The 25,000-nt window shown below is 43.4% G+C and overlaps 1 protein-coding gene across 1 annotated transcript in view; it reads right to left on the bottom strand.

The window, feature by feature from the left end:
• The window catches only part of LOC308302177 (transcription factor COE3), a gene marked incomplete at both ends in the record, with an annotated part of 142,786 nt that overhangs the window by 105,091 nt on the left and 12,695 nt on the right, over window positions 1-25,000 (bottom strand). Inside the window, 4 exons of the mRNA XM_080746410.1 lie at window positions 3,673-3,746; window positions 8,488-8,543; window positions 11,083-11,146; window positions 14,904-15,060. Of these exons, the coding sequence (XP_080602536.1) occupies window positions 3,673-3,746; window positions 8,488-8,543; window positions 11,083-11,146; window positions 14,904-15,060 (351 nt within the window). The remainder of the gene's footprint in view (window positions 1-3,672; window positions 3,747-8,487; window positions 8,544-11,082; window positions 11,147-14,903; window positions 15,061-25,000) is intronic.

Below are 25,000 nucleotides of genomic sequence, written 5' to 3'. Positions count from 1 at the left end.
AGTTTGGCCAGTGAGCCGCTCCAAGTGTTGGCCGGCCACACAAGCATCATTACTGCTGGCACTCGCTGCTCGGCAGCCACTTCAAATGTGCCCCACAAGTGGAATCTACTTAAGCCACAAAAAAGAGGTTGCCTGGGCATGTCAAAAGCTCAACTATCTGCATTAACAAAACAAAAAAAAGAAGAAAGAGACGGAGTGAGCCCTTCAAAGGCTCCCCAAGGAACCGGCCGAGCGGCTTCAGAGAGCGTCGTGACCAGCGCCAGGCTCGAGGATCACAGAACTCAGATAAGTCTAAGTGAATGGCCGTCAATGGAGGGCCTGTTTTCAAAGGGCAAGTGTTGTAATTACCCAAGGCCTGAGAACACAGGGGCTGCAGCCAGACATAATGATATGCGCCAGTCTGCTTGCCTTTCAGCGAGCATGGCATGGCTCTCCCTTTCTCTTTCTCTCTCTCCTTTTTTCAGTGTGTCCCCGCTCAGCCAGGGGCTGGCAGGGAGGCTGGAGCGAGGAGCCCAGACCTGGCCACAGATCCTCCCCGCGAACGTCTCATTGCCGGAAGGTGCCAACTTGACTGCCACCGTGTCCCGTTTGGTGCTTCTGAATGCATGTCGTCTCCAATTTAAGAAGGGCCATGGAGTGCTGTGGCGATATCACAGGCTGGTACAGGCCACAGCTCATGGAAATCGATAATCTGTTGTTTTAATTAATCAAATTTCCATCTGTTAGGGGATAGCTGACGAATGCTGCCAAACGTATAAAACTCAAACATTCAGCTTACACCCAGAGAGATTCAATATTTAAGAAGCCTATCCATATGTTTTGTATACATAAGCGTGGTGCATTCCAAAACTTTTCTCCTTGTAGGATGATCCAAGATCCCAACTTGTGTATTTGCATTCAATAATATTCTTTCTAAATGTAAGAAACCGCTAAATTATCAGTTTCTGAGCCAGCATCTCAATATTCTCATTAATCTTTTGGGAGCCTTTTGAGAGAGAGAAAAAAAACATCTCAAGGGTCTAAAAAGAATTCCAGTGTTCCTCCAACTCCACAGGAACACAGCTCCAAACATATGCTCTCTCTCTCACTCACTCACTCACTCACACACACACACACACACGCACACGCACACGCACACGCACACACACACACACACACACACACACACACACACACACACACACACACGCACACACACACACACACACACACACACACACACACTGTATGCGTCTGCTACTATTGTCACAGAGTGACAGTGGCAGGTAGACTCTATAAAGACACCTCAGTCTCCCCTTCTCTATCACCTGGGACCCTGCGACCAAGAAGGAGGAGATAGAGAGAGAGACATCCAGGGAGAGAGAGAGAGAGATGGATGGAAACACAGAGCAAATCTCTCATCCCTTACTCATTAGCGTATGGAAACACGCCATCCATCAGGGGAAAGCTAGTTAATAATCGCACTCAATCACATAATGACCGAAACTCAGAGACAGAGCGAGTCGTCATTATGAAAATGAAGCTTGTATCGGGAGCGATCTCAGAGGAGGAAATGGGCTTGTCGCCCGATAAAGTCAACAGGCTCTTTTTTTCACCCTTCTTTTTTTTCGCTGCGATATCGAGTGTTTCCATGAAAAATGGTGGTAGACAGTTCTTCTGATGCCCCTGTGGACATCCTGGGAAGTGGGACAAAGTGAGTGCGATGAGAGTGATAACCCGGGGGCTGTATCGACACTTCAATCTTTCCCTGAACGTGTGTGGTACATTATATTCACTCCATCCAAGGCAAGCCATCTCCACAGAGTGCCGGACCAAAGTAGTGGCACTTTGTAGATAACAGCGGGATATCATCTAAGTCTTGGGCCCTGTATTTATTTGTGTGTGGGTGTCTGGGAGCACGTGCGCATGTGTGTGTGCGTGTGTGTGTGCGTGTGTGTGTGTGTTAGGAATGGGACGAAACATGATATTATCGTTTATCGTGATAAAAAAACACTCATGATAATCTTGTCGTGGAGATTTAATTTATCGTGATATCGTCCTCCGTCATATACTGGGATCAATTCACCTTTTATTTGACGAGCTGCATATCCGGTACCACTTAAATCCTCCATAATTGGTCAAATGTACTTATAATATACGTACTTGATACAGTCTTTTTTTCACTGCGACGCGTTGTGAGCTTGTAGATCTGCTATTTTGTTGGCAAATTTTCCGCCTCAGGATAATAGATTTACGATATTATCGCGATAATCTAAGATTATCGCGATAATATCGTAAATCGCGATTTCTTTGGTCACAATAATCGTGATATGAAATTTTCATATCGTCCCATCCCTAGTGTGTGTGTGCGTGTGCGTGCGTGCACGTGTTTTCAAGTGGAAAACACGGTATAGCTCAGTTTATCACACCAATCAACACGTTTGTGTTTACAACAGTGAGCATGCCCTGCACGTTGCTGCAGCCGAGGGGAAAAAAAGAGCCAGATAATGATTTCAAACGGACCACAATATCAGAATGGATCTGAAGAGTAAAGACTGAATGTGACTGGAAAACTAAAATAATTAGGAAAAGAAGAACATTCAAGGGGCCTTTGTTGAGGGATACATGCACACACATACACGCACTTGTGCAAACACACACGCGCACGCACATGCACACACACGCACTTCCATCAGCTTTTCTCTCCTCCCAGCTGTGCATCCTCTGCCGGGCCAAGATGTGGTGCTCCTCGTCCAACCGTACCCCACCCCCAGCCCCCCTCCCAATGCCAAGGGCATGCAAACACACACATATACGCACACACGCACGCACGCACACACACACACATACACGCACACACACACTTCCTCTGCTGAATAATTAACACATGCCCCCCACAAACACATCTACCAGGTCCCAACAAAACCCACCAACCCCCCGTGGAGCTGTGCCCACTCACACACACACACACACACACACACACACACACACACACACACACACACACACACACACACACACACACACACACACACACACACACACACACACACACACACACACACACACACACACACACACACACGCTGCCCTCCATCCAGTGCACACACAGTGGGTAGATAATTACCCAGCATGGAGCTTGAACCAAATACATGTGTTTAATAGGGGGTAAGCCTGCAGTTTATTATGACTGTGAGAAGTTCTCGGGGAGTTGGAGAGACACCTTGAACCTTAGCACAATAACACTCACTGCCGTTCACCTGAATCTAGATCAGTTTGACTCCAACCTTTGTCACCACTCTCAATGGACAACTCTGTACTAAATAACATCTAGGCTCATTTTCCTACTTATATTGATCTCAAATGACTGTCCATGGGGGTCTATTAGGCAGAAATGTCCCTGTCGTCCAGTTTCCCCTGCAGAACCCAGCAGCCCTCGTAGCATTTTTACATAAACGTTTTGATATTAATATTATATTATCAATAAAATCTTTGCCAATTCCGTGGGAGCCCACTTGCACTCGTTTGAGAATGGCTGCTTTAGGAAATGCAGACAGGATGGAGGCAGTGGCACGGTGCCATGTCTATCTGCGCGGGGCAGATGAGCTGCCCATTATGATGCCTGCATGTTTTGTGTCTACACAGCAGTGTGGTTGGCACGGTGATGCCTTGTTATTATGGGGTGCCACTGACCTGCACATGATCTCGTGGGTTAGGAGGACGCGGCACATCTCGGGGTTCTTGTCCTGTCCCTCGTACAGGATGGCCTATAGGAGACAGACGGGACGGCAGGGACACACCAGGAAGACACGTCAGGAAGAGACACACAGTCAGACAGACAAGGACATAACATTAGGTCGTTTTAACAGATTATGTATACATCAGGGGTCTTCAACAGAGGGTCCGGGACTCCTAGGGGGTCCTCAGAGTTACTACAAGGGGTCCTCCAAATCTTTGTGTGATAGAAACCTTTTTTTCTCCTTTTTTATATTAACCACTTGAACCCTAGCGTCTATATTTGGAGAACTTAAGCCAAAAATAGCAGATCTACAATCTCACAACGCCTCGCAGTGCGAGGCGTTGTGAGCTTGTAGATCGGCTATTTTCGGCAAAGAGCTTTGTTGTAGAGGGGAAAAAGAGCAGAGTGAAAGGTCACGTTTATTCAAGTATTGACGGTTCAAGTGGTTAAATATCTGAAAACACAAATTGACATGAATCCAAAATACACTGATGATTATGCTGTCAAAAGATGAAACTATATGGAATCTCTGAAAAGGTTGTGGGGGTCCCTGCTTCATCTCTCTCTCAACTAAGGGGTCCTTGGCCTGAAAACGTTGAAGACCCCTGATGAAGACAATTCTACAATAGGCTGCCATAGAAAATGTAAAATAAAAAATAAATAAGTATAGTCTGAGACGGCCTTATGAGACCTGGATCAAATAGATTTTTGCAAATAGTTTTTACGGTTTGTTTCATCATATTTAAGTGCCACATAACTGGTGTTTTATAAGGCAATATAAGGGCAATTTAAGGGCACTGCAATGAGAGCAGACAGTCAAGTCAGTTTCATACTATTTTCTGTCACGAACATCGCACATAGTAAAATCCTCACTGTTAATTTGCAGAATCACCAGCATAAAAATGGACCCAGACAGACCCGAATTACAAATGAGGATTTTCCATGACGCTGTGTGAATTGTCCTGGTGTGGTAAAAACTCCAACGAGCATATAAAAAAATTAAATAAAAATAAAACAAAAACCTACAAAATGATTTGTGGTGATTTGACCCAGGTGTGAATAGGGGTGGGTGATATGGTGATAATTATCGTTGAGACGATACGATTCTCCACGATATGCCTTTTCAGAGGTATCGTATGTATCGTGATACAATTGAGGGAGCCTTGTAAAAATCCTTAATACAGAGATTCATTGTAGAATTCAATTAAACCTGCATTTTGGTCTAAATCAGTAGTTCTCAAACTTTAAAATGTCAAGGTCTCCACTTAACTCTGACAGTTACATACTTGTAAAGTTCAATTTAGACCTCCCAAAAGGAGCCCACAAAGTCTAGTTTTTGTCAAGTAACTTGAAAAATAACCATAAAAACCAACGTGAAAAAGAACTGTGATAAAATCGTGTATCGTGATACAGCTTGGGAAAATATCGTGATATTGTATTTTTCCATATCGCCCACCCCTAGGTGTGAATAATGTCTCTGCATTTGAATTCCTCTGTTTCGCGGCGGTTAAATGACTAACATTGAGCCTGAGCCATTCAGTCACTCCCTGCCAGGAGGCCCGCGGGGCCTCTGGCCAGGGGGAGGAAATGTAGCATTTCCTCCTCAGACTGCGTTCGTTATAGTCTATCATGTGCTACCAGGTGGTACAGAACACAGGCCCGCCACCGCACAGACCCTGGCACCGGAGCCAAGTACCGACTCAAAGTCAAGCATCGCCTCAAACCACTCGGCTCTCTAAATGCACACCTTGTGCCAGTAATCAAGGAGAACGCTTGAACTCCGGTTTGAAACGATGGAATACAGAGGATGATGTTGTGTGCGTGTGTGTGTGTGTGTGTGTGTGTGTGTGTGTGTGTGTGTGTGTGTGTGTGTGTGTGTGTGTGTGTGTGCGCGACAGGGGGGGATATTTCGTCACTGTCGGGCAGAAACCTAGTATATACATATTATTTACCTACTTCGTCAAGTGTCGCACAAGAGAAGTGTACATAGTAGACCTACAAGCTCATAACGCATCGCAACGGCTATTTTCACAATTATACTTTTTTCTATTAACAATAATAAAAAAAGGAACTGTTTAGGACATACGATGTTTCCGCCTAACGGAGTACAAATATTCTGGTCTTTTACAAGTAAAAGACCAGAATTCAAATGTACTTGAGTAAATGTTGTGAGCTTGTGCACCTGTCACAAGCTCACAACACAAAGCGACACGTTGTGAGCTTGTAGATCAGCTATTTTCAAACAGCCTAGCTATAAAATAGGGCTAAAGTGGTTAATGTTTTATGAGAATTATATCTGCTAGTAACTAAAGTCTTCAAATAAACATAGTGGAGTAAAAAGTACAATATTTGGATCCGAGAGTAGAGATAGAAACATTGGAAATTTAAAATACTAAGTACAAATACCTCAAAATCTTACTCAAGTACAGTGCTTAAGTAGGCCTAAATGTACTTAGTTACTTTCCACCACTGCCTCCTCAGGCCATCCCAGTGTTCCCAGCCAGATGGTGGGCCGCGCCCCTGGAAGAGCCCCCCCTCCCGCCAGCCCAGCCCAGCCCAGCCTCCTCCCTGGCTCTCCCCCCTCCTCCCTCCTCCTCCCTAGCTCTCCCCCGCAAGGCCTGTCATGTCAGCCACTGGATGACAGATGACCGCTGAGAGGAGAGCGAGGGGCTAAGCAGGCCGAGCGAGCCGCGATGCAACTACTACTGGACGCGTGTGTGTTGTGTGTGTTGTGTTGTGTACGTGCACGTACATGCATTGTGAGCTAAACGCATCTTACTAAACGTAAATGAACCTGAATTCTCATATTGTTTGGGGACAGACAGACAGACAGACAGACAGAAAGACACACTCAACTTGATACCCATGTTACACTACCCTTCCCTCCCTCCCTGATTTGCTGCTGCCTCGTCACCTTTATGGTTAAAGCAGACCTGCAAACCCACCTCCACACACACACACACATGCAAGCACGCATGCACGCACGAACGCACGCACACACACCGACACACACACACACACACACACACACACACACACACACACACACACACACACGCACACACACACATATATATATACACCCACACACACCCCCCCAAGGGGACGATACTTTTAGGATAACGACCACTTCTGCATTATTGATCTCTGCCTGCCTCTATAGCCCTGTATTAAAATGCTCCAGTTTGGCAAGAAGGCCCAGGGATTGGAACTGGGGCTGGGGGGTGTGGGGTGGGGTCTGGTGAGGGGCACCTGGTCGATATTTATACATCATCATTTCTGATTCACAGACACAGTGCGTGTGTGTGTGTGTGTGTGTGTGTGTGTGTGTGTGTGTGTGTGTGTGTGTGCATGCAGTGCACGTGCATGGGGTATACGCATGTGAGTGCCGGTGCCAGGAAGCCCAGGGGTTATACCGTATTTGCACTCTGTAGGTAAGAATGTGAATAACTTGATAACATCACCTCTCAGTGTCTCTCTCTCTCTCTCTCTCTATCTCTCTCTGTCTCTCTGTCTCTCTGTCTCTCTCTCTCTCTCTCTCTCTCTTGCTCTGTCTCTCTGAGTGTGAGATTTATTTTGTATAATAATGGCTTTTATTGTCGCCGAAGAAGACAATATCATACTGAGATTGAAGATGAGACTTTAGCCAAGCCAAACTTGATAAAAGCCTAATACACTTTGGCTGAGGTTGTATGTTGCAAAACAATGCATGAATATCCACCGTAAACCATTGCAACTGCATTGCGCCACAAGCAAACCTCGGTTAATTCAATTCCTTCTGTAGTGAGATTTCCAAGAATACAGGATCCCTAGCAGGCTCTCAACAGGACAGATCGATGTGCCGGGGCACCCCCCCTGACTCCGGCCAGGCCCGTCTGTCTGTCACGTCTGCGTGTCTGTCTGCGGGGTGTCGTCCATGAAGGAGTGGGGAGGCATTTGAGTGGCGTGCGATGCCAGCGGTGCGGCTCTGTAGACGCGGAGGCCTGTTGGTGTTGTTGTCAAGATTATTGTCTCCAGCGTGCCGTCGCTGCAGCACATTAAGGGCTATTGATTGGTTTCCGTGGCTGACGCTTTGTCGGGGAGCCGCTTGGCACATCGATCTGAGACAGGCTGACAGGGCGACACTGCCGAGAGGGAGCGAGGGTTGGGGTGGGGTACAGTAGCTTGCAGAGTGAGCGCGTGTGCGTGCGTGCACGCGTGTGTATCTGTGTGTGTGTGTGTGAGTTTGTGTGTCTGTCTAGTTGCAAGGCAAGTAGGCATGAGTGATGTTTTTTGTACGAGGTGGAGGTGAAGTTTTGTTTTTGGGTAACTGGTAGCAGAGCTCACATCCCACATGGCAGTTTTACTGACACTAATTTGGTTAAGCAAAGCTCAAAAGAAGGGGAAGGGACAGGGGATCTGAGGTTTAGCAAAACCCTACAGTGTCAGAGAACAAAGCACATCAGTGTTGCAGGTTTTTATGAATGCAATGGCTCTACAGAGGCAAGGATATGGAATAAAGGTAAGGGTTCTAGACTCATTGGGCGTGTTCGAGATTGCAGGATCTGGGGAAGTGCTATAGAATGAAAGGATGGTTTATAGAGTTAAAGGACGGTTCTAAAAATAAGTGATGGGTTCTAGAATCAAAAGAAGAGTAGAATTAATGGATGCTTTCTAGAATCAGAGGAGAGGACATACAGTATTCTAGAAACTAGAAAGGGATGGCTTCAAGAGTCAGAAGAAGAGTTCTTTATAATGCAAGTGAAACATTCTGGAGCAAGCATTCTCACCTGTTTGGTCATGGAGTCTATCAACCGTACATACAGGTCTTGCTCTGTCCTGATTCCTGAAAGACCACACATAAAGATTGTCACAGGTTAGCTAAGAAAAAGAAAACTGCATTTGTGTAAATGCAAAACACTGTGAGGTAATGACATTTTATTTATGATATTTTAAAATTACTGCTCACTGCTGACAGTAGAATTAGTGTAATAATTATCTTGAAGTTTAAAGTGAATTGACTGCATAATGACAGATTTATAACACCCACATACATACATGTATTAGCCTAATATGCTAATTTGGTCCCAGTAAGCAAAAATACCCCACAAAAGACTGGTTTCTAATAATGTGCTGTAAATGAATTCTGTTATTATTTATGTCCCGATAGTGTATTTATGTTTTCTGTAGAGCTTGTCGTCTAGAACGGGCTATGCTAACCCCCCTCAGCAAAAACAAACATTAGTGCGCTCTGGAGCTGTTTATTATTTATGGGCCAAGCCGCCTTTAACTGCTGAGCTCTCCGAGGCCCTCCCGCTGCCTTTTTCCTCAAGGATAACAAGGAATTCTCATTCACCGACAAATTAAATATCAATCAAGACGGCTTGTCTTTTATTAGCCATGCAACCGAGCGTAAATGTGACACAAACGCGACATGGGGTGGAGGAGGCAAATTGCAGGGAACACCTGTTAGTGTCGGGCTTGTCTAATTGTGTTAGAGGGGTTTTTGTTTTTCGGGGCCTGTTTTCCTCTGCGCTTCCTCTCCGTCCTAATTGACGTGATTCACTCCTTGCGCCGCCTGCAGAACGGTTGCTGTGTGTGCTGCGCATGGGCGTCACACCAAATTCTGGGCCCTGGGTACAAGGATTCACTGCGGGCCCCCCATGAATGTTAACTATTGAAAAATAGCAGATATACAAGCTCACAGCGCGGCACCGAGTGTCGCGCTGCAAGCTTGTAGATCTGCTATTTTTGTGAAATTGTGAAAATGTGTGCAAGAAACCCATGTTTCCATGTCAGTGATGCTCAAACTTCTTCATGTGAAGGACCCCCAAAATGATGGCCACGGACCCCCATCTCAAAATATTTAGTTCCAGGAACCCCCCAAGAAGCAAAATTTGAGTTACAAATGTTCGCTTAAAAAAATACATATTCAAAGATTTGCACATATTTTCACGACTTTTCAAAAATAGCAGATCTACAAGCTCGCAGCGCGGCACTCGGTGCCGCGCTGTGAGCTTGTATATCTGCTATTTTTCAATAGCTAAAGTTACTAGGGCCCCTCCACCTTGGGCCCTAGTAACTCAGTCCCACTTTCCTACCCCTTGTGACGCCCCTGGTGCTGCGTGTTGTGTGGCTAAATTGACATGATTCACTCCTCGCTCTACCGACAGAATGGTTGCTGCGTGTTGTGTGGCTAAATGGCTGCTGTTTCCATCGGCAGCAGATGAGGTCAATTACCTCCATGCGATGCTAATATCACCATGCCGATTCATATTAGAATGATTTATCCCCTTTTGGAGGAATCACCTTTTTTATGTCGTGCTTTGTCTCCCCCGTTTTTCTGCAGGGGTCTGCAAATTTTAACACTGTCCATATCTGAATTTGTGCCAAGAGAAATCTAGGTTGTGTGTTTTCAATCATCCCAGACTCCTCTTACTTTTCCCCTGATGGATAAACCAGAGTTTGGGACCGGTTAGTTGTTGAGTCTTATTCCAGATGTTGGAGGCATTATTTTGATCATCTGTTTCCATGGCTGACTGAAAATGTCTTTTTACTGAAAATGATAAAGCTTTTCCAGCCACCCAGAGTTAGGAGGATGTAGATCAACTAAACATTTGCTTGAATTAGTTTTACGAATTCCAACCTTTGTTATTCCAAGAAGAGTTTTGCTGAGCACGCATTTTTGCTTTTCCAACATCGACCCTACTGTAGCTCAGAACTCAGAAGGAGAATTATGATTAAACTGATAAATTGCAGTTGTTCTCCGAAACAGAACGCTTCCTATTGGGAAGAAGAAACATTACCTAAGGTACATAATTCAGTATCTTTGAAACATCGAAGATCCCATCTGTGATACTGTTTTGTAAAAGTACTTTGTCTTTCTTAAAGGGAAACTTTGCTGACTTTCAACCTAAATCCCATTGTTCTGGGGCGCCCGCTGGCCTACTGGCCCAGGCGCATACCACATAGGCATTGCCACATTGGTGTCGCAGGTTCGATTCCCCATCCGGACAACCTTTGCCGCATGTCACTCTACGTCTCTCCCCCATTTCCTGTCAGTCTACTGTCCTATCCAATAAAGCCTCCCCCCTTTAAATTCCATTGTTCTGATGTGAGGAGATGAATAATATAGCATGGCAAAAACAAATATTTTGCATATTGCTCTGCCAAATGTTAACGTAATGTAGCCTACACCCAATGACGTAAAATGATGCATTTGATATTATTGTTTTGATATGTATTTAGGCCAAATCCTTTTGCATAATAGCGTTTTGTTTTTATGTTTTTAAACAAATGCTAGATATGTCACATATGGAATGTGGAATCTCTGAATTTCACAGGCTAATAAACAGCATTAGTTCATATGTCAAACACCGTCTCACCATTACTGAAAAGGAGTTGTAACCTGTAGTGGATTCCATTGTTGGTTTTCTCTCCGTTGTACTCCTGTCACAGGAAATTAAAAACATACGTTAGAGCAAATATAAAATAGCTGCTTTAATTGGAACCATGATGTACCATGGTTACGTCATGACGAACAGCTAAAATGAGTTAAAAATCCATTTTAACCACTTAAACCCAATAGTTGACCGTGGTCCCCCAGGGCTCTATACTAGGTCCGCTATTCTTTTTCCCATCAACACCAAATCTCTTCGTCAAACGTTTGCCCCAGAATAGAGACACTAGGGTTTGCGTGGTTAAAAAGAAAAAAGCTTAATCTAACTTTGTAAAAGTAAGTGACACATTTATGCACATACACAGTAAAAAATCCTCAGTGTACAATGAATCGTTTTGTGTACAAGTGTAACTAAGTATACTCAGAGTAAAATAAACACTCTTTTTACAGAGTACATGCACATAACGTCACTGTCGGGAAGTAACCTCATATCTCCAAGTTTCAGATTTGTATTTTTTTTAAAGCCCTGCTTCACCATTCAAAAATGCCACACAGAACTAGTGAAAATAGCCGATCTACAAGCACACAACGCCTCGCACCGCGAGGCGTTGTGTGCTTGTAGATCGGCTATTTTCACTAGTTTAAATCGTTTTTTTATAATGATAAATGCAAAACGAACGGCTTTGGACATACAAGGTTTCCACCCGGCATCAGCGATAAGCATGTTGAGACTGTTTCAAGCAGATGTTGGCTCACACAAGTCTGATCTCAATGGGGGGAAGAAGCAGAGTAACTGTGTGTCCAGCTGAACAGAGCAGCTCAGTCTCTGAGGTACAACTCTGCATGCGGAGCAGAAAGACCTGACAGGCTCCATTTCAGGGACTTGGCTGTAGGTTTGAGCTGAACTTAAATGCTATTTTGAAATGGCTTTGCATGGCTTGTAGTATGTTCTGTAATAGCAGGCTGTTGTTTCTAAATCATTGTGTCAAAAAGCAATATGAGATGTGTGAATTAAGACAGGTTGCGTTTCCTGTGGTACTGTTGGTAAGATCACACCTCAACAGCTATTTCAGTTTTGAGGTAAAGATTTCTTGCCCATGGATTTGCAAAATAATCCACTGAACTATGTCCATTTTTCTTTGACTCTTGATCTGCAACAATTTATTACATTTTTTAAGAGATCAAATCACCTCATCTCTAAAAGGCACAGGATACCCTGTCCTGGCTGACTGCAACCAGACAGGACAATCCCCATTGAATCACAGAGAAAGACAGCGGAACTATAAGCTAAACCAAGCTTTCTGAATTGGTTAAGGCATGTTGTGTGCCAATCATTCTGTGCCAATGACGGTTTTTGACGTTTTTTTTTTCAATAGCCCTGGGTGCCAATGACAGTTTTGACGGTTTTTGTGTTTTTTGTATAGATTTTTTTTTTTTTTTTTTTTATTTAAAAAAAAATCCTGGCACAGCTACCTTGGAGCCATTTTGGCATTTGGCACAGAATGAGTTTTAATAACACAGTGGTTTTAACTGGCAGGACACAAATTTGAGTAACCTCAAATAACTAGAGACAAATAATTCTGATTATTGGTTGCCCCTTTTTAGAAAATTAGAGAATGTTTATTAGTGGCTCATAGCAACATGATACCCTGCTAATATCCACCCCTGACCCCCGTGGCCCCCAGGGAGCAAGACAGTCTCCATGATGTCATACCTCCCCATGAATAAACTTGGGACAGGGAATAAATCCCATCCCTCCCCCTCCCTTTCTTCCCTAGTTCCTTCCTTCCTTCCGTCCCCGTTTCTCTATCATCTCTCTCCCTTGCTGTGTCTCCCTCTCCTTTATTTCTCTCCCTCCTTCCCTCCGCGTCTCTCTATCGCGCTCCCTTCTCCCCGGTGTCCATCCCTCCTTCCCTCTCCTCCTCTCATTCCTCAGGGTTCGTCGGCCAGTGCCAAGTGTGCCGCCGAGCCTTGGCCCGTGCCCAGGGGGAGGCGTGCGAGCGCAGTGGCTGTGTGGTGGACTGGAGGTCGAGGCAGAGGTGAGCGGGCAGGGAGAGGAGACGAGGAGAGCGTGCCAGCTGGCCGATGTCCCTTCTGTCCGCGGGTAGGAGGAGCTGCTCCCTGTAACCTTTTACTGACAACAACACCCTACGCCCCAGCGCTGGCAGCACTGCGTACCGTTGTAGACACCCTACGCCCCAGTCCTGGCAGCACTGTGTACTGCTTCAGGTGGGGTAACAGGACTGGTGCAGGCAGGTAGTGTAGTATAGTGTAAAAGGTAGTGTATTAGTCATTTTGTGTAGTACAATAAAGTGTAATGCGGTGTAGTATAGTAAATAGAGCTGCAACAATCTTTTGTCTTTTTAGTGATTACTCTATTGATCATTTTTTGTTTTAAATTAAAAATAGTGAGGTGCAGGTTTTTGGGGCAAAAACTAAAGATATAGTGTATATACAGTATTTATCAATAAATGAACGTGAAAAAAAAAACATTTAATATATTTTCACAGTGTAGTATGGTGTAATGCAGTGTAGTACAGTACGGTAGTACATGCACTGTAGAACAGTAGCTCAGTTCAGACTTCAAGTTCAAGACCAGCACAGTTCACAGTAAATGGAGTGTGGACTGATAGCCAGGTCACTTCCTGGGTAATGGGTGCCTATGAGCACTGCACCCAGGCGTCGCTGCATGGCAAGCCCATCACTCTAGCATCCCTCCATGTACAGTATATAAGACCTGCTGTGTGTGCATGTTTGTACTTTGGGCATATGTGAGCATTAAAAAACAGAGCAAAACAAGAACTTCCCTATGGGGATTAATAAAAGGTAATCTTCTTCTTCTAGTGTACAGTGCAAAGTAGTGTAGTGTAAAATAATGTAGTGTAGTATTGTAAATGTGCTGTGTTGTGTTTTGCTGTTATTACTCGACATTATATGCTGTTCCATTGTATTATATTTTATTTTTGTGTATTTTACGGCATGAGAATTTGCTGCAACATACTGCACACTATTATGTTGTATTGGGATAAAGTTGTATTGTTTCCGTATTTGAGTATATTTGGATATTGTATTATTCTATTTATTGTATCGCAAACATTTATAAACCATAAGTAATATGGGTTTAAACATCTGTTCAATTGAGCATTTTTAAAAGTTAATGTAAATTACTAGGCTGAGTAGGCTCACATTTGAAGTGGGCATAACATTGATTGATGGTGATTTGCGCTCATTACTGCCCCCTAACACTTTTAAAGTGAATTGTAGGAGGATACAAAATACCAGTTAATATAAGTGTCTACTGTCTAATAATAACTGTGAGCTCTTTATGGTGGAGATATTGTGGAAAAAGTATCTCCACCCATCTACAGAAACAGTTTTAACTTTTACAAATACATTTTGATGCATAGTGCTGACCTTGAGATTGCAATGCTTATACCGTATGCAATTTCAAAGAAAACCAAATAGCTAAAGATGTCACATGAATTCAGGCACTGTCTTTTGTCTCCCATTGATATTGATTTGTAAACAAAACAGGGAATAACTCAAAGCCAACCATACAGAACTGGACTGTTAAAATATGTATATTAGTTTGTTATATTCAACCTTTTAAACAAAAACATATTCAAAGAAATACAACAACTGAGGAGCTGGGCTGTCACTAATATTTGGCACATCAGAGCTGCGTTTTCATCCCATCTCTGACCCTGACCACCCATGTCTAGGTGTGTGTGTGTGTGTGTGCGTGCGTGCGTGCGTGCGTGCGTGCGTGCGTGCGTGCATGCGCACGCGTGCATGTGCGTATCTTACTTTGTCTTTCTCCACAAAGTCCACATAGGAGGTCCTCTCTATCTCCACGGGCTGCCCCTGTCGGTCGTACAGAGCCAGGACGAAGTGGAAGAAGTTGGACTTGCGCAGGTTGGAGGGAGGCTGCTTCTCATAGTGAGCTCGGGCCAGACCCACTCCACTGCAGGGTGGTCAGGGAGAGAGAGAGAGAGGAGAGAGAGAGAGAGAGAGAGAGAGAGAGAGAGAGAGAGAGAGAGAGAGAGAGATAGAGAGAGAGAGAGAGATCAAACAGGCTTAGTATCAATCCATTAATGTTGATGAGCACTGGAAACATTATATCATAAGTATGTAGCTCACACTCTTCATCAAACCTCCTGCTTAGAATAATAAGAGTAGAATGAGCTTCAGTTCTGAGATCAACTCCAGTGCTAAAAGAGCACTATAAACACGTAAAGCCCCGGAAGCGACTGAAGAACTCTTCTGTGAACCCTCGCAACTGCTTTGTAACGTCTGAGCGAGAAAAGAAAAAAAGATCTTCATGGAGTGATTTAAAACATCACTCACATGATTGCATCATCACAGTTTCTTCTTTTGTTTTGTTTCAACACAAAAATTGAATTTCCATCTTTATTTTAAAGTTGTATAATAATGTATTCTTCTTATTTAAAATTCGAAGGCTTTCTTGTTTTGTTTTTGTTGCCGGTTGTTCCCCGGTGGGGGTTGTACTCTTTTATTTATTACAATTCAGCCATTTAGCGGACGCTCTTATCCAGATCGACTTACAATAAGCAAGGCTATCACATACATCAAATGGAGAGAGGAAGACAAATGAGACAGATGTCCAGACGCGGCTCATATTCCCGAATAAACCTACAACCAAAACCCTGTTTAATCACCATGCGGTACAACATCACCAATCCAGCCGGCTGCAGGAAGGGAGAGTGACAAAAAAGAAAGTGAGAGAGACAGGGAAATCAAGAGAGAGAGACGGAGAGAGAACAGCGGAGGGCGAGTGAGAAATAAGCGACATTTGGCCTCCTCATTAGGGTCGTCGTGTGTGCCACGTGCTCCTTTTGTGTGATTTGTCTCTTTGACCACCCCGACAATTGGAGTTTGGCGGAGGAGACGGGACCCAGGAGGCAGCGTCTGCCTCGCTGCCTGCCAAGCGCTGTGGGGCACCGTGGACTTGGCACGCCTGCCACCCTCCGTCTCCCTGACCTGTCAGTCAAACCCACTCCTCTCTGCCCAACACCCGGCTCTCCTGGGCCAGGAGAATAAAAGACCTTCACACACACTCGCTTCTGCAGACACACACGCACTGTGCAGTGTGCACGGCACACACTCACTCACATGTGCGAGCGCGCACACACACACACACACACAGACAGACAGACACACACACACACACACACACACACACACACACACACACACACACACACACACACACACACACACACAGACACACACAGACACACACATACACACACACTTATACAGAGACCTAAACAGATGCGCACATATGTGGGGAGACACAAAACACACAGGCACACACATGCACGCACCCATGCGCATGCGCGCGTGCACACACACACACACACACACACACACACACACACACACACACGCACACACGCCTTTTCACCATTGATTTGCAGAGTGAAGGATGCATGCTCTACCAACGTACCACCCACTCCGCTAACTAACACTGGAGTTCATTGAGATTCAAATTGGAAATCACAAGCTAATGATGATTGAAAGGTTGTGAGGAGAGAACATGCGGTGTGTGTGGAGATGTGTGCTAGAAGAACCACACAGGGTTCATCAGGAATTTGAATTGCATGAGGTTTTCCTAACAAAGTTAAGGGATCAATTCAAATCCAACAGACTTTCTGTTCTGAACACAAATGATTGGTTTAAAAAACATAGCTGCAAAACGAATATCTCAAATGAAAAATATTGACAATACTATCGACACCATTAAGCCTATTTCATACTTTGTCGCACTACGGTGTTGCTCACCTTAAATAACTGATTTCCAAGCAATAAACATGAGGCATCGCAATGCATTAATGAAGCATGAATTAGACTTTAGGAAACCTCACCATTACTCAGAAAGTTTCTATTATTTTAAAAATCACTTTATATCAAAACTATAATAAAATGCTTTATATAGTGCTTTTATATATATACAGATATGCACACACACACACACACACACACACACACACACACACACACACACACACACACACACACACACACACACACACACACACACACACACACACACACACACACACACACACACACGTATATACATAGATATAAATAAAATACACACACTATATACAGTATATAGTATATGTAAAATATTACCATCAGTAAGATTGAGAGGAAAGGCTATTGACAAAGTGCTGCAGTCGGTGACGCAAGCAGCTGAGGCAGGAGAATTACTGCATCTGAATTTCATTGAATTCATTTTTTGGGGCAGTGGGAGGAATTCACGTGGAGAAACGGGCTGAAAGGGAGACATTGACCCCCTTCTCTGCTGCGCGACCTTTTCATAAATGTAGGGAGATTGTAGTGACAGGACAAACGCCCCTGGAGACATGATATACACCCACTGTACTGCGTGACACCTCCAAACCGAACTGCACATATCTAAATATCAGCCAGGAGAAAAGGGAACGCCATTAGACAGAGGTCAAGCGGAGCTGTGAATATCCAAATGGGACGAGGGATGGGACGATATGAAAATTTCATATCACGATTATTGTGAAATCGCGATTTACGATATTATCGCGATAATCAAAATCAATTATCCTGGTGCAGAACATTTGCCAAAAAATACTAAAGCATTGTGTCGCATTGCGTTAGTGAGCTTGTAGATCGGCTATTTTTTGGCAAAGGCATTTGATAGAGTGAAAAAATACTGTATCAAGTATGTATATTATAAGTACCTAGAGGGTTTAAGTGGTACTGGATATGCAGCTCGGCAAATAAAAGGTGAATTGATCCCAGTGCATGACGGATGACGCTAAATTAAATCTCCACGATACGATTATTGTGAGAATTTTTTATCACGATAAGCGATAATATCGCTTATCGTCTCATCCCTAAATGGGACACAATGGGGCTTTTAAGCTGTGACATAATTTTGTAGTCAGACCTCCAAGCAGATTTATTGTCAATATCTGTCCCTCGCTATTTTAACAGATCCGAGACAAAAATAACGACTAAAGTATAATTCTACCACTTTCCTTTCAACAACAAAGAGAAGAAAAATTAGTAAATAGTAAAAATAGTAAAAAGATTCGCTTTTTTGGGGGGCAAAAGTTCTCCTCTGCCTACAAAATGATGTCAGACTTAACAGCCCCATAACATGAATAGTGGGGTGGGTGTGGCCCGGTAGCTCAACCAGTTAGAGCACTAGGGATGGGGCGATAATCGTTATTATCGTTTATCGTGATAAAAAAACACTCACGGTAATCGTATCGTGGGGTTTAAAATGTATCGTGAACTTATCCTCCATCATGCAGTGGGATCAATTCACCTTTTATTTGCCGAGCTGCATATCCGGTGCCACTTAAACCATCTATAATTGGTCAAACGGACCGGGAAATAATCTCTTTGCCAAAAAAATAGCTGATCTACAAATCTACAAATTCACAAAGCATCGCATCGCGGCGCGTTGTGAGCTTGCAGATCTGCTATTTTTTGGCAAATGTTCCACCCCAGGATAATGGATGTTGGGGATATTTTGATTATCGCGATATTATCGTAAATCGCTATTTCTTTGTTCACAATGGTCACACTGGTTTGAATCTGAAGAAGAATCTTCGGTTGTTTCTCAACTCTATGCAACAGTGAACACAAGTCTTAAAATAATCTGTATGATAATGGCTGTAAAAGGTTTTAAAGGGATTGTACTAAAGCCTCAATCTAATAAACAACGGAAAGAAATTGAGAGAAACGCTTCTCCACATTTGTCAATTGCAAGTCCAAGGAAATGACAACAGCTCATATTTGGTGGAAGAAAACAGATTCTAAAAATAAATAACACAAAATCAAATGGCCTTTGAGAACTGCTTCTTCACTACAGCCGAGTGAATTATTGAAACGTGTTTCAGGAAACCAGCTTTTTAACTGAAGAAAGATCAAGTCATCAAACTAAAAGACTCAACACTATCAGTTTCCACTGCCTGATCCGTGAAAACAAGCTTATGAACAACACCAACAAAACAACATCGCTCTCACTTCCAGACTGTTTGAGATATCAAGTTTCTTCGGCAGCCGAATTCCTAAAAGTGTCCATGATCAATATCAAATCGCAGGCTTTTTTTTTTTTTAAACAAATATTTCTTCATGTGCAGCAAGTCTTCCAGGGAGAAGCAATTGTGTTTGGAAACTTGCCTGGATCTCTCTCTCTCTTTCTTTCCTCCTTTTTCCCCCCTTTCTTTCTTTCTCGCTCTACATATGGACGTATTCCCCAGACATTAGATTAATACAGCCGTGACCTTTGTGCACCCCTATTACCAATGCTTAATGCCTCATTTGTAGGCCAGTTTGTTGAAAGCTAATTCTTTGACTCGCGGTTCTAAGGATGCGGAGACAAAGCGCAGCAGCACTGGGGAGTGGGGACTGTAGGTTTTTACGTAGTTGAGGGTCTATCTGGAGAGAAACTCCATCACAATGTGAAAGGGGTAATTCACTTTGGGGCTCTGAATTTCTGTTTGCTGCCTGGGTGGATATTAGTACATGTTAATGGAGAATCTATGGGAAATTAGCCATTATTAGCCTCTCTTGCGCTATACAAACAATTTTATCCATATGGGGCTATACTGGGGCAAACACTGCGCTGCAAGCTTGCAGTTAAGCTATTTTCGGCAAAGAGATTTGGTGTAGTAGAGTGAAAAGGTAGGGGACCTAGTAGACCCATGGGGGAATGGTCAACGAAGTACAGTAGGCTATGACTTTAATTGGTTCAGTGGAATTGGGCTGTTGCACTGTCTTGGGGATATGCTGCTCCGCACCTACATTTCACTACCTACAGTATACTGTATGAAATTAAACCTGTCATTTTTTTATTGGAATTTGGATGCACTTGTGGTAACTGACCTAAAGGGCACAATCCAACAAGCTTAGCTGGGATTTATAACTTCCAGAAAATAACCTTAAAGGTATAAATGTTACATTTACATTTGCCTCTCAAAAACACCTAGAAATATGTCCATACTCCATATTCATATATACCAAACATCTACTCCTTAACAAAAACAACCTGGCAGGGTTCATTTGATGGGGTTTAGTTTGTTTGCCCATGTAAATGATAAATCATAATAATAATTACCAAAGCAACAACAGGGGGTTTATGAAAACACCCGAAAGGACAAAAACAAAACATCAAGGCGACACACACAGACGCTGATGAATTTGCCACTTGGCGCACATTGTGAGGAGCCTGAACTCACTCACTGCCATCAGGAGTGTATCACTTCCACAACTTGACTATTATCCCAATTTACCCAGAATGCTTTACACGGGACATACAGGAAGACAGGAGACCACAACAGAGGTCTCCTGTCAACGTACACCCTCCTTCTCCCAGCTCTCTCCCTCCACTTGGAAAGCTTGTTAGCATTATTATTTCAATTATGCTAATTGCGGCTGCATCCACTCGAGGTTCGGTGCGTATGCGGCTGTTAGCACTTGGCACTAGGTGTAATAAAAACAGTATCGATGGCACGCGGCTCTCTTATACATGCCCTGTGTGTAAATCACACGCCAACAGTTAGACAGCGCCCCCCCCCCCCCCCCCCCCCCACCCCCCCCCACACACAACTACACACACACAAAACAAATAGTACAAACAAACTGAGGCGGACGGCGCGTACTGTAGCTCACTCTACAAGCCTGTTTGACACGTTTCCGCCGTAAAGCGTGAGAATAAAGGTCAGGCGTGAAGCGGAGACTGTCATGTAGACCGCTCTGTAAACAATTACTGAGCAACACAACGAGGCGTTCTGTATGCATGCAACACAAACACATGCAAAAACACACACTCACACGTCACGCACACGCACACGCGCACACACACACACACACACACACACACATGCCGCTGACTTCAGCATGCAGCTGCCAGAAATGTTGTATGGAACAACTCTGCTTCAGCTCCAACACCAGCTACTCAGCCAATACTTAGTTACTGTAACATCAGGTTGTGCTTTCAAATAATAATAAAAAAAAAAAGAAATCCAGTTTGTTATTTGCAGCTGTACATTTTGAAGCGCTCCTAAAGGAGGTCTGTTCTCTTTGCCATGCGGCATTAGTGCACACGTCAAAGTCTGCGTTTTCCAGCAGGTTTGGCCTAATGCAATGCAGCAAATTCTAATTATGATAAATGAAAAAGGTAACCCCAGGCTAAAGCCCTGACAGCCCGCAGGGCTCGCAGCACTGGAGGGAAATAGATATTAAGCACTGAGACTGTACTGCTGTGAAATCATGGCCTAATGAACGCGCTGCAGAGAGCAGAGATCTGCCCAGAGCACAACCCTGCAGCCGCTGTGGATGCACTACACACAGAAAAATAATGGTTCTTAAATGGTTCTTTAAAAGGCTATATGGTTCTTTGAAGAACCATCACCTACTAAAGAACCATTTTATTTAACAAATGGTTCTTCAGATTCCTCATATGGTTCTTTGGCATTTAAAAGGTTCTAGGCCTATGGGAGGATGGTTCTTTGGGATTTAAAATGTTCTAGGCCTATGTGGAGGTTGCAGTATGTGTTTTGCAACTGTAAATTATAACCTACATAAAACAATTACAATTTTCAATGTGTGGAAAGATTTATAAAAAAACAATAGGACCTTTTAGCCAGCCGGCAGGCTTATCTCTGATGTCACTGACTCAGCCATAACCATGCAACTACACCCAAATATGAAGTGTATCTAACCATGTGTTGTCATGGCATCAGGTGCAAACAAATCAGTCTGCTCCATATATGGGTACAAAAGGTGGCATGCCCAATGCCCATGGAGATATACTGATGGCATCAGGGATATAAAAGGGATTAGGACTGACAGATACATAGATCTCCATATATGGGCATATCAGTTGGCTTGGTGGCGCAACAATAGTGTGAGTGGCGGCCTGCGGCCATTTTGCTGTCATAAAGACTTCTGAAAATATGCATATAAATTATTATAAACCTGGAACCAAGACATCCAGTCCTGGTGAATCATTACCATAAAACATCTTATTCTGTCAAAACATATTTGAAAAACACCAAAAATGGGAATTTATTAAATACCCTAACCCTAACCCTATTAAATATTTTATATAATATAATTTTTGGTGAATCATGACCAAGCTAGGTGACTGCTTTAAACCTGTTGTCCCTTTGAGCATGGCATTACATGTATAGCTAGAATTGTTATTGCTCTCTCTCTCTCTCTCTCTCTCTCTCTCTCTCTCTCTCTCTCTGGCACGCGCGCGCACGCACACACACACACGCATGCACGCACGCACGCACGCATGCGCACACACACACACACACACACACACACACACACACACACACACACGGCAATATGTCGGCCCCGCCCACTTTTTCCTTCTGACTGCTGCGTCACATCTCCTCCTCTCCTGAAAATGGAAGTTATTAGCGAAGTTTGTCATCTCCATTCTTCAACATTTCCTTCATTCTGGAAGTAAGGTAAGGTTTTTTCGACTTTCAACATGTTTTAGTTGACGTTAGAATGTTCCACTGCCATGCAGAACGAGCAGTAGTTACATTTGTTTGTTGTGACAGCCAGGGCAGAGGGAGACTGCGGAGACACACACCATTACTGTTGATTAGCTGTTAGCTGCAGCTGCTAATTCAATTGACTGTTAGCTGAAAGCTAAGAAGGCATTTAGTTGAACTTTTGATGTAAACTAGCATAAAAGTCAAGTTTAGTTGTTGAAGGCATTTTTAGTGGTGTGTGTCCTGTGTTATTTAAATGACAGGTCAATGTGTTTAAAAAGAGGGGGAAATTGACTCTGTATTTCCTTACAGAACGTGTGAAGAGATTTGCTGGCAGCGAATGAAGACAGTAAGTAATCCTGTGGAAACTGTGTGTGTGTGTGTGTGTGTGTGTGTGTGTGTGTGTGTGTCACATCCACAACACAAGATAATGGCACAAAATAATTAAATGTCAGTAGGCCTATATGTAAAATTCTGTTTTTAGATTATTTATATGTCAATGGTGAAATCGATGTTTGACAAGTATTGGACTAATGTTAAATATAAACATTTTGCTGACCCTACTGTACATTAAAGGAGAACTTCACCACTTTTCAACCTAACTTCATTTAATTGGTCCTCACTAATGTTCATGATAAAATAACAAAAATCATAGAACTCTGTCCGTCTACCAGTGACATCCTCGACAGGGAATCAAAACAAATAGAAACTAGGCTTTCTATTCTTGAATTTCTATTCTTGAAAAGTTGCAATTTTATAATGGAAGGCATTGTTCTCACGATAATAAAAATCTAAATATTTAAAAAAGGAATCTTCCAAACAATGATGTCATTGGTAGATGGATTTCTGAACTGCCCACAGCCCTCCTATGAGACACAGAGTAGAAACACAATTGTGAACATTAATGACGATGGGTTGAAAAGTGGTCATCATCAAAAGTCGTAAGGTTTATGCAGTATAAGATGACTTAAAAGGTTTGCAGTATATGCAATTCCAAAGTCAATTTAATTTACATTTTAAAAGAATACTGAAATGAACACGGCATTTCTTTTTTATTTTTATCATTTCAAGAGTAGCTGCCGCTGCCAGGAAGGGTTCAGAGGTCAGCACTGTAAGCTGGGTAGCAGTGACCGTGGGGAACCAGAAAGGCAGTCGTCCCTGCTGAGCACGAGAGCTGGGAGGATATCAGAGAAAACATCCTCGACTACAACGTTCTAGATACAAAAGGTATTGGCATAAAAGTACCATTTTCAGAATCATATAAAGTATTTGTATCATGGCATTGGATGTTGGATAAGGGACACAGACCCAAAAAGGGCTGAGAAATGTACTAGATGCATTGAAATCAGATTGGAGCAATCTGTTTCCTCAATTGTAATTCTAAATGTAAACAGGATAATAGATGCACTAATTGTGCATGCATGCACACACACATGAATCACATACAAGGTTCATTTTAGTATTGATGTCACCTCAGAAATGTTAACTCAAGCCTAGAAAGACCGCTTTGTGGCCCCAGAAAGAGAAAGTGAACATTTAGAACAGTAAGACTAGGAGGTGCTGTTATTCCTAGCGTCTATCATCCACACAAACTTACTGCTAACCATAACTGAACCTCCCCCTTCTTCAGAATGCGTACGACATCAGAGCAGAAGCGTCCCCTGTGCTCCAGCCTGTCCCAGTCGTCCACTCAAGTCCTCCCATGGCTCCTAGGAGGATGTGCACCCGGCTGGCTTCTCCTGCAGCAGCTCGGGCGCCCCGTACCTCATTCCCCACCACCATCACCACACGGCAAACAGCAGCTGCACTAGTAGTGACGCTGCTTACGACGCCAACGGAACCGGCCACGGCGCGAGCGGGGACGTGAACGACGCCGGCTACGCAGATGTCGCCCAGGCAGGACGGCAGTCCCACGTCGACTTCAAGAGCTACGTGGCGCGCACTGCTTCAGTAGTGTTGGGATTGGAAGTCTCATCAAAGATGATACACAACCAACAGTCAGTGACTTGTCCCTTCAAGAACTTCCACTGAACTTGCAGGCTCATTTAAGAACTTGCTGTTGATGAGAAGCTCTGGAAGAGTAAACGCATTCTTTTGAACTCTGTCAAATATGCGGCTGGAGCCTGTATGAGGTGGACTTGCTTTGGACTTTTTTACTTGCACGGCACTTAAGAGTTTTAAATATATTTAAATTTTTTGAAACTGTTGTACTGATGTTGAATTTTGATTAAATGATGATTTGATTAAATTCAATGAGTTATAACTAATTGTGTTCATCTTTTCCAACAAATCTGATATATTTTAAAGTGTAATGAAACATTTATTACCCTAAGAAACACTTTTTTAGCTGAAAGAATCTTTTTTAGCTGA

Source organism: Nannobrachium achirus, assembly GCF_963921795.1.
Source record: "Nannobrachium achirus genome assembly, chromosome: 17".
Lineage (NCBI taxonomy): Eukaryota > Metazoa > Chordata > Actinopteri > Myctophiformes > Myctophidae > Nannobrachium > Nannobrachium achirus.
This window is presented reverse-complemented; position numbering and strand designations above follow the sequence as displayed.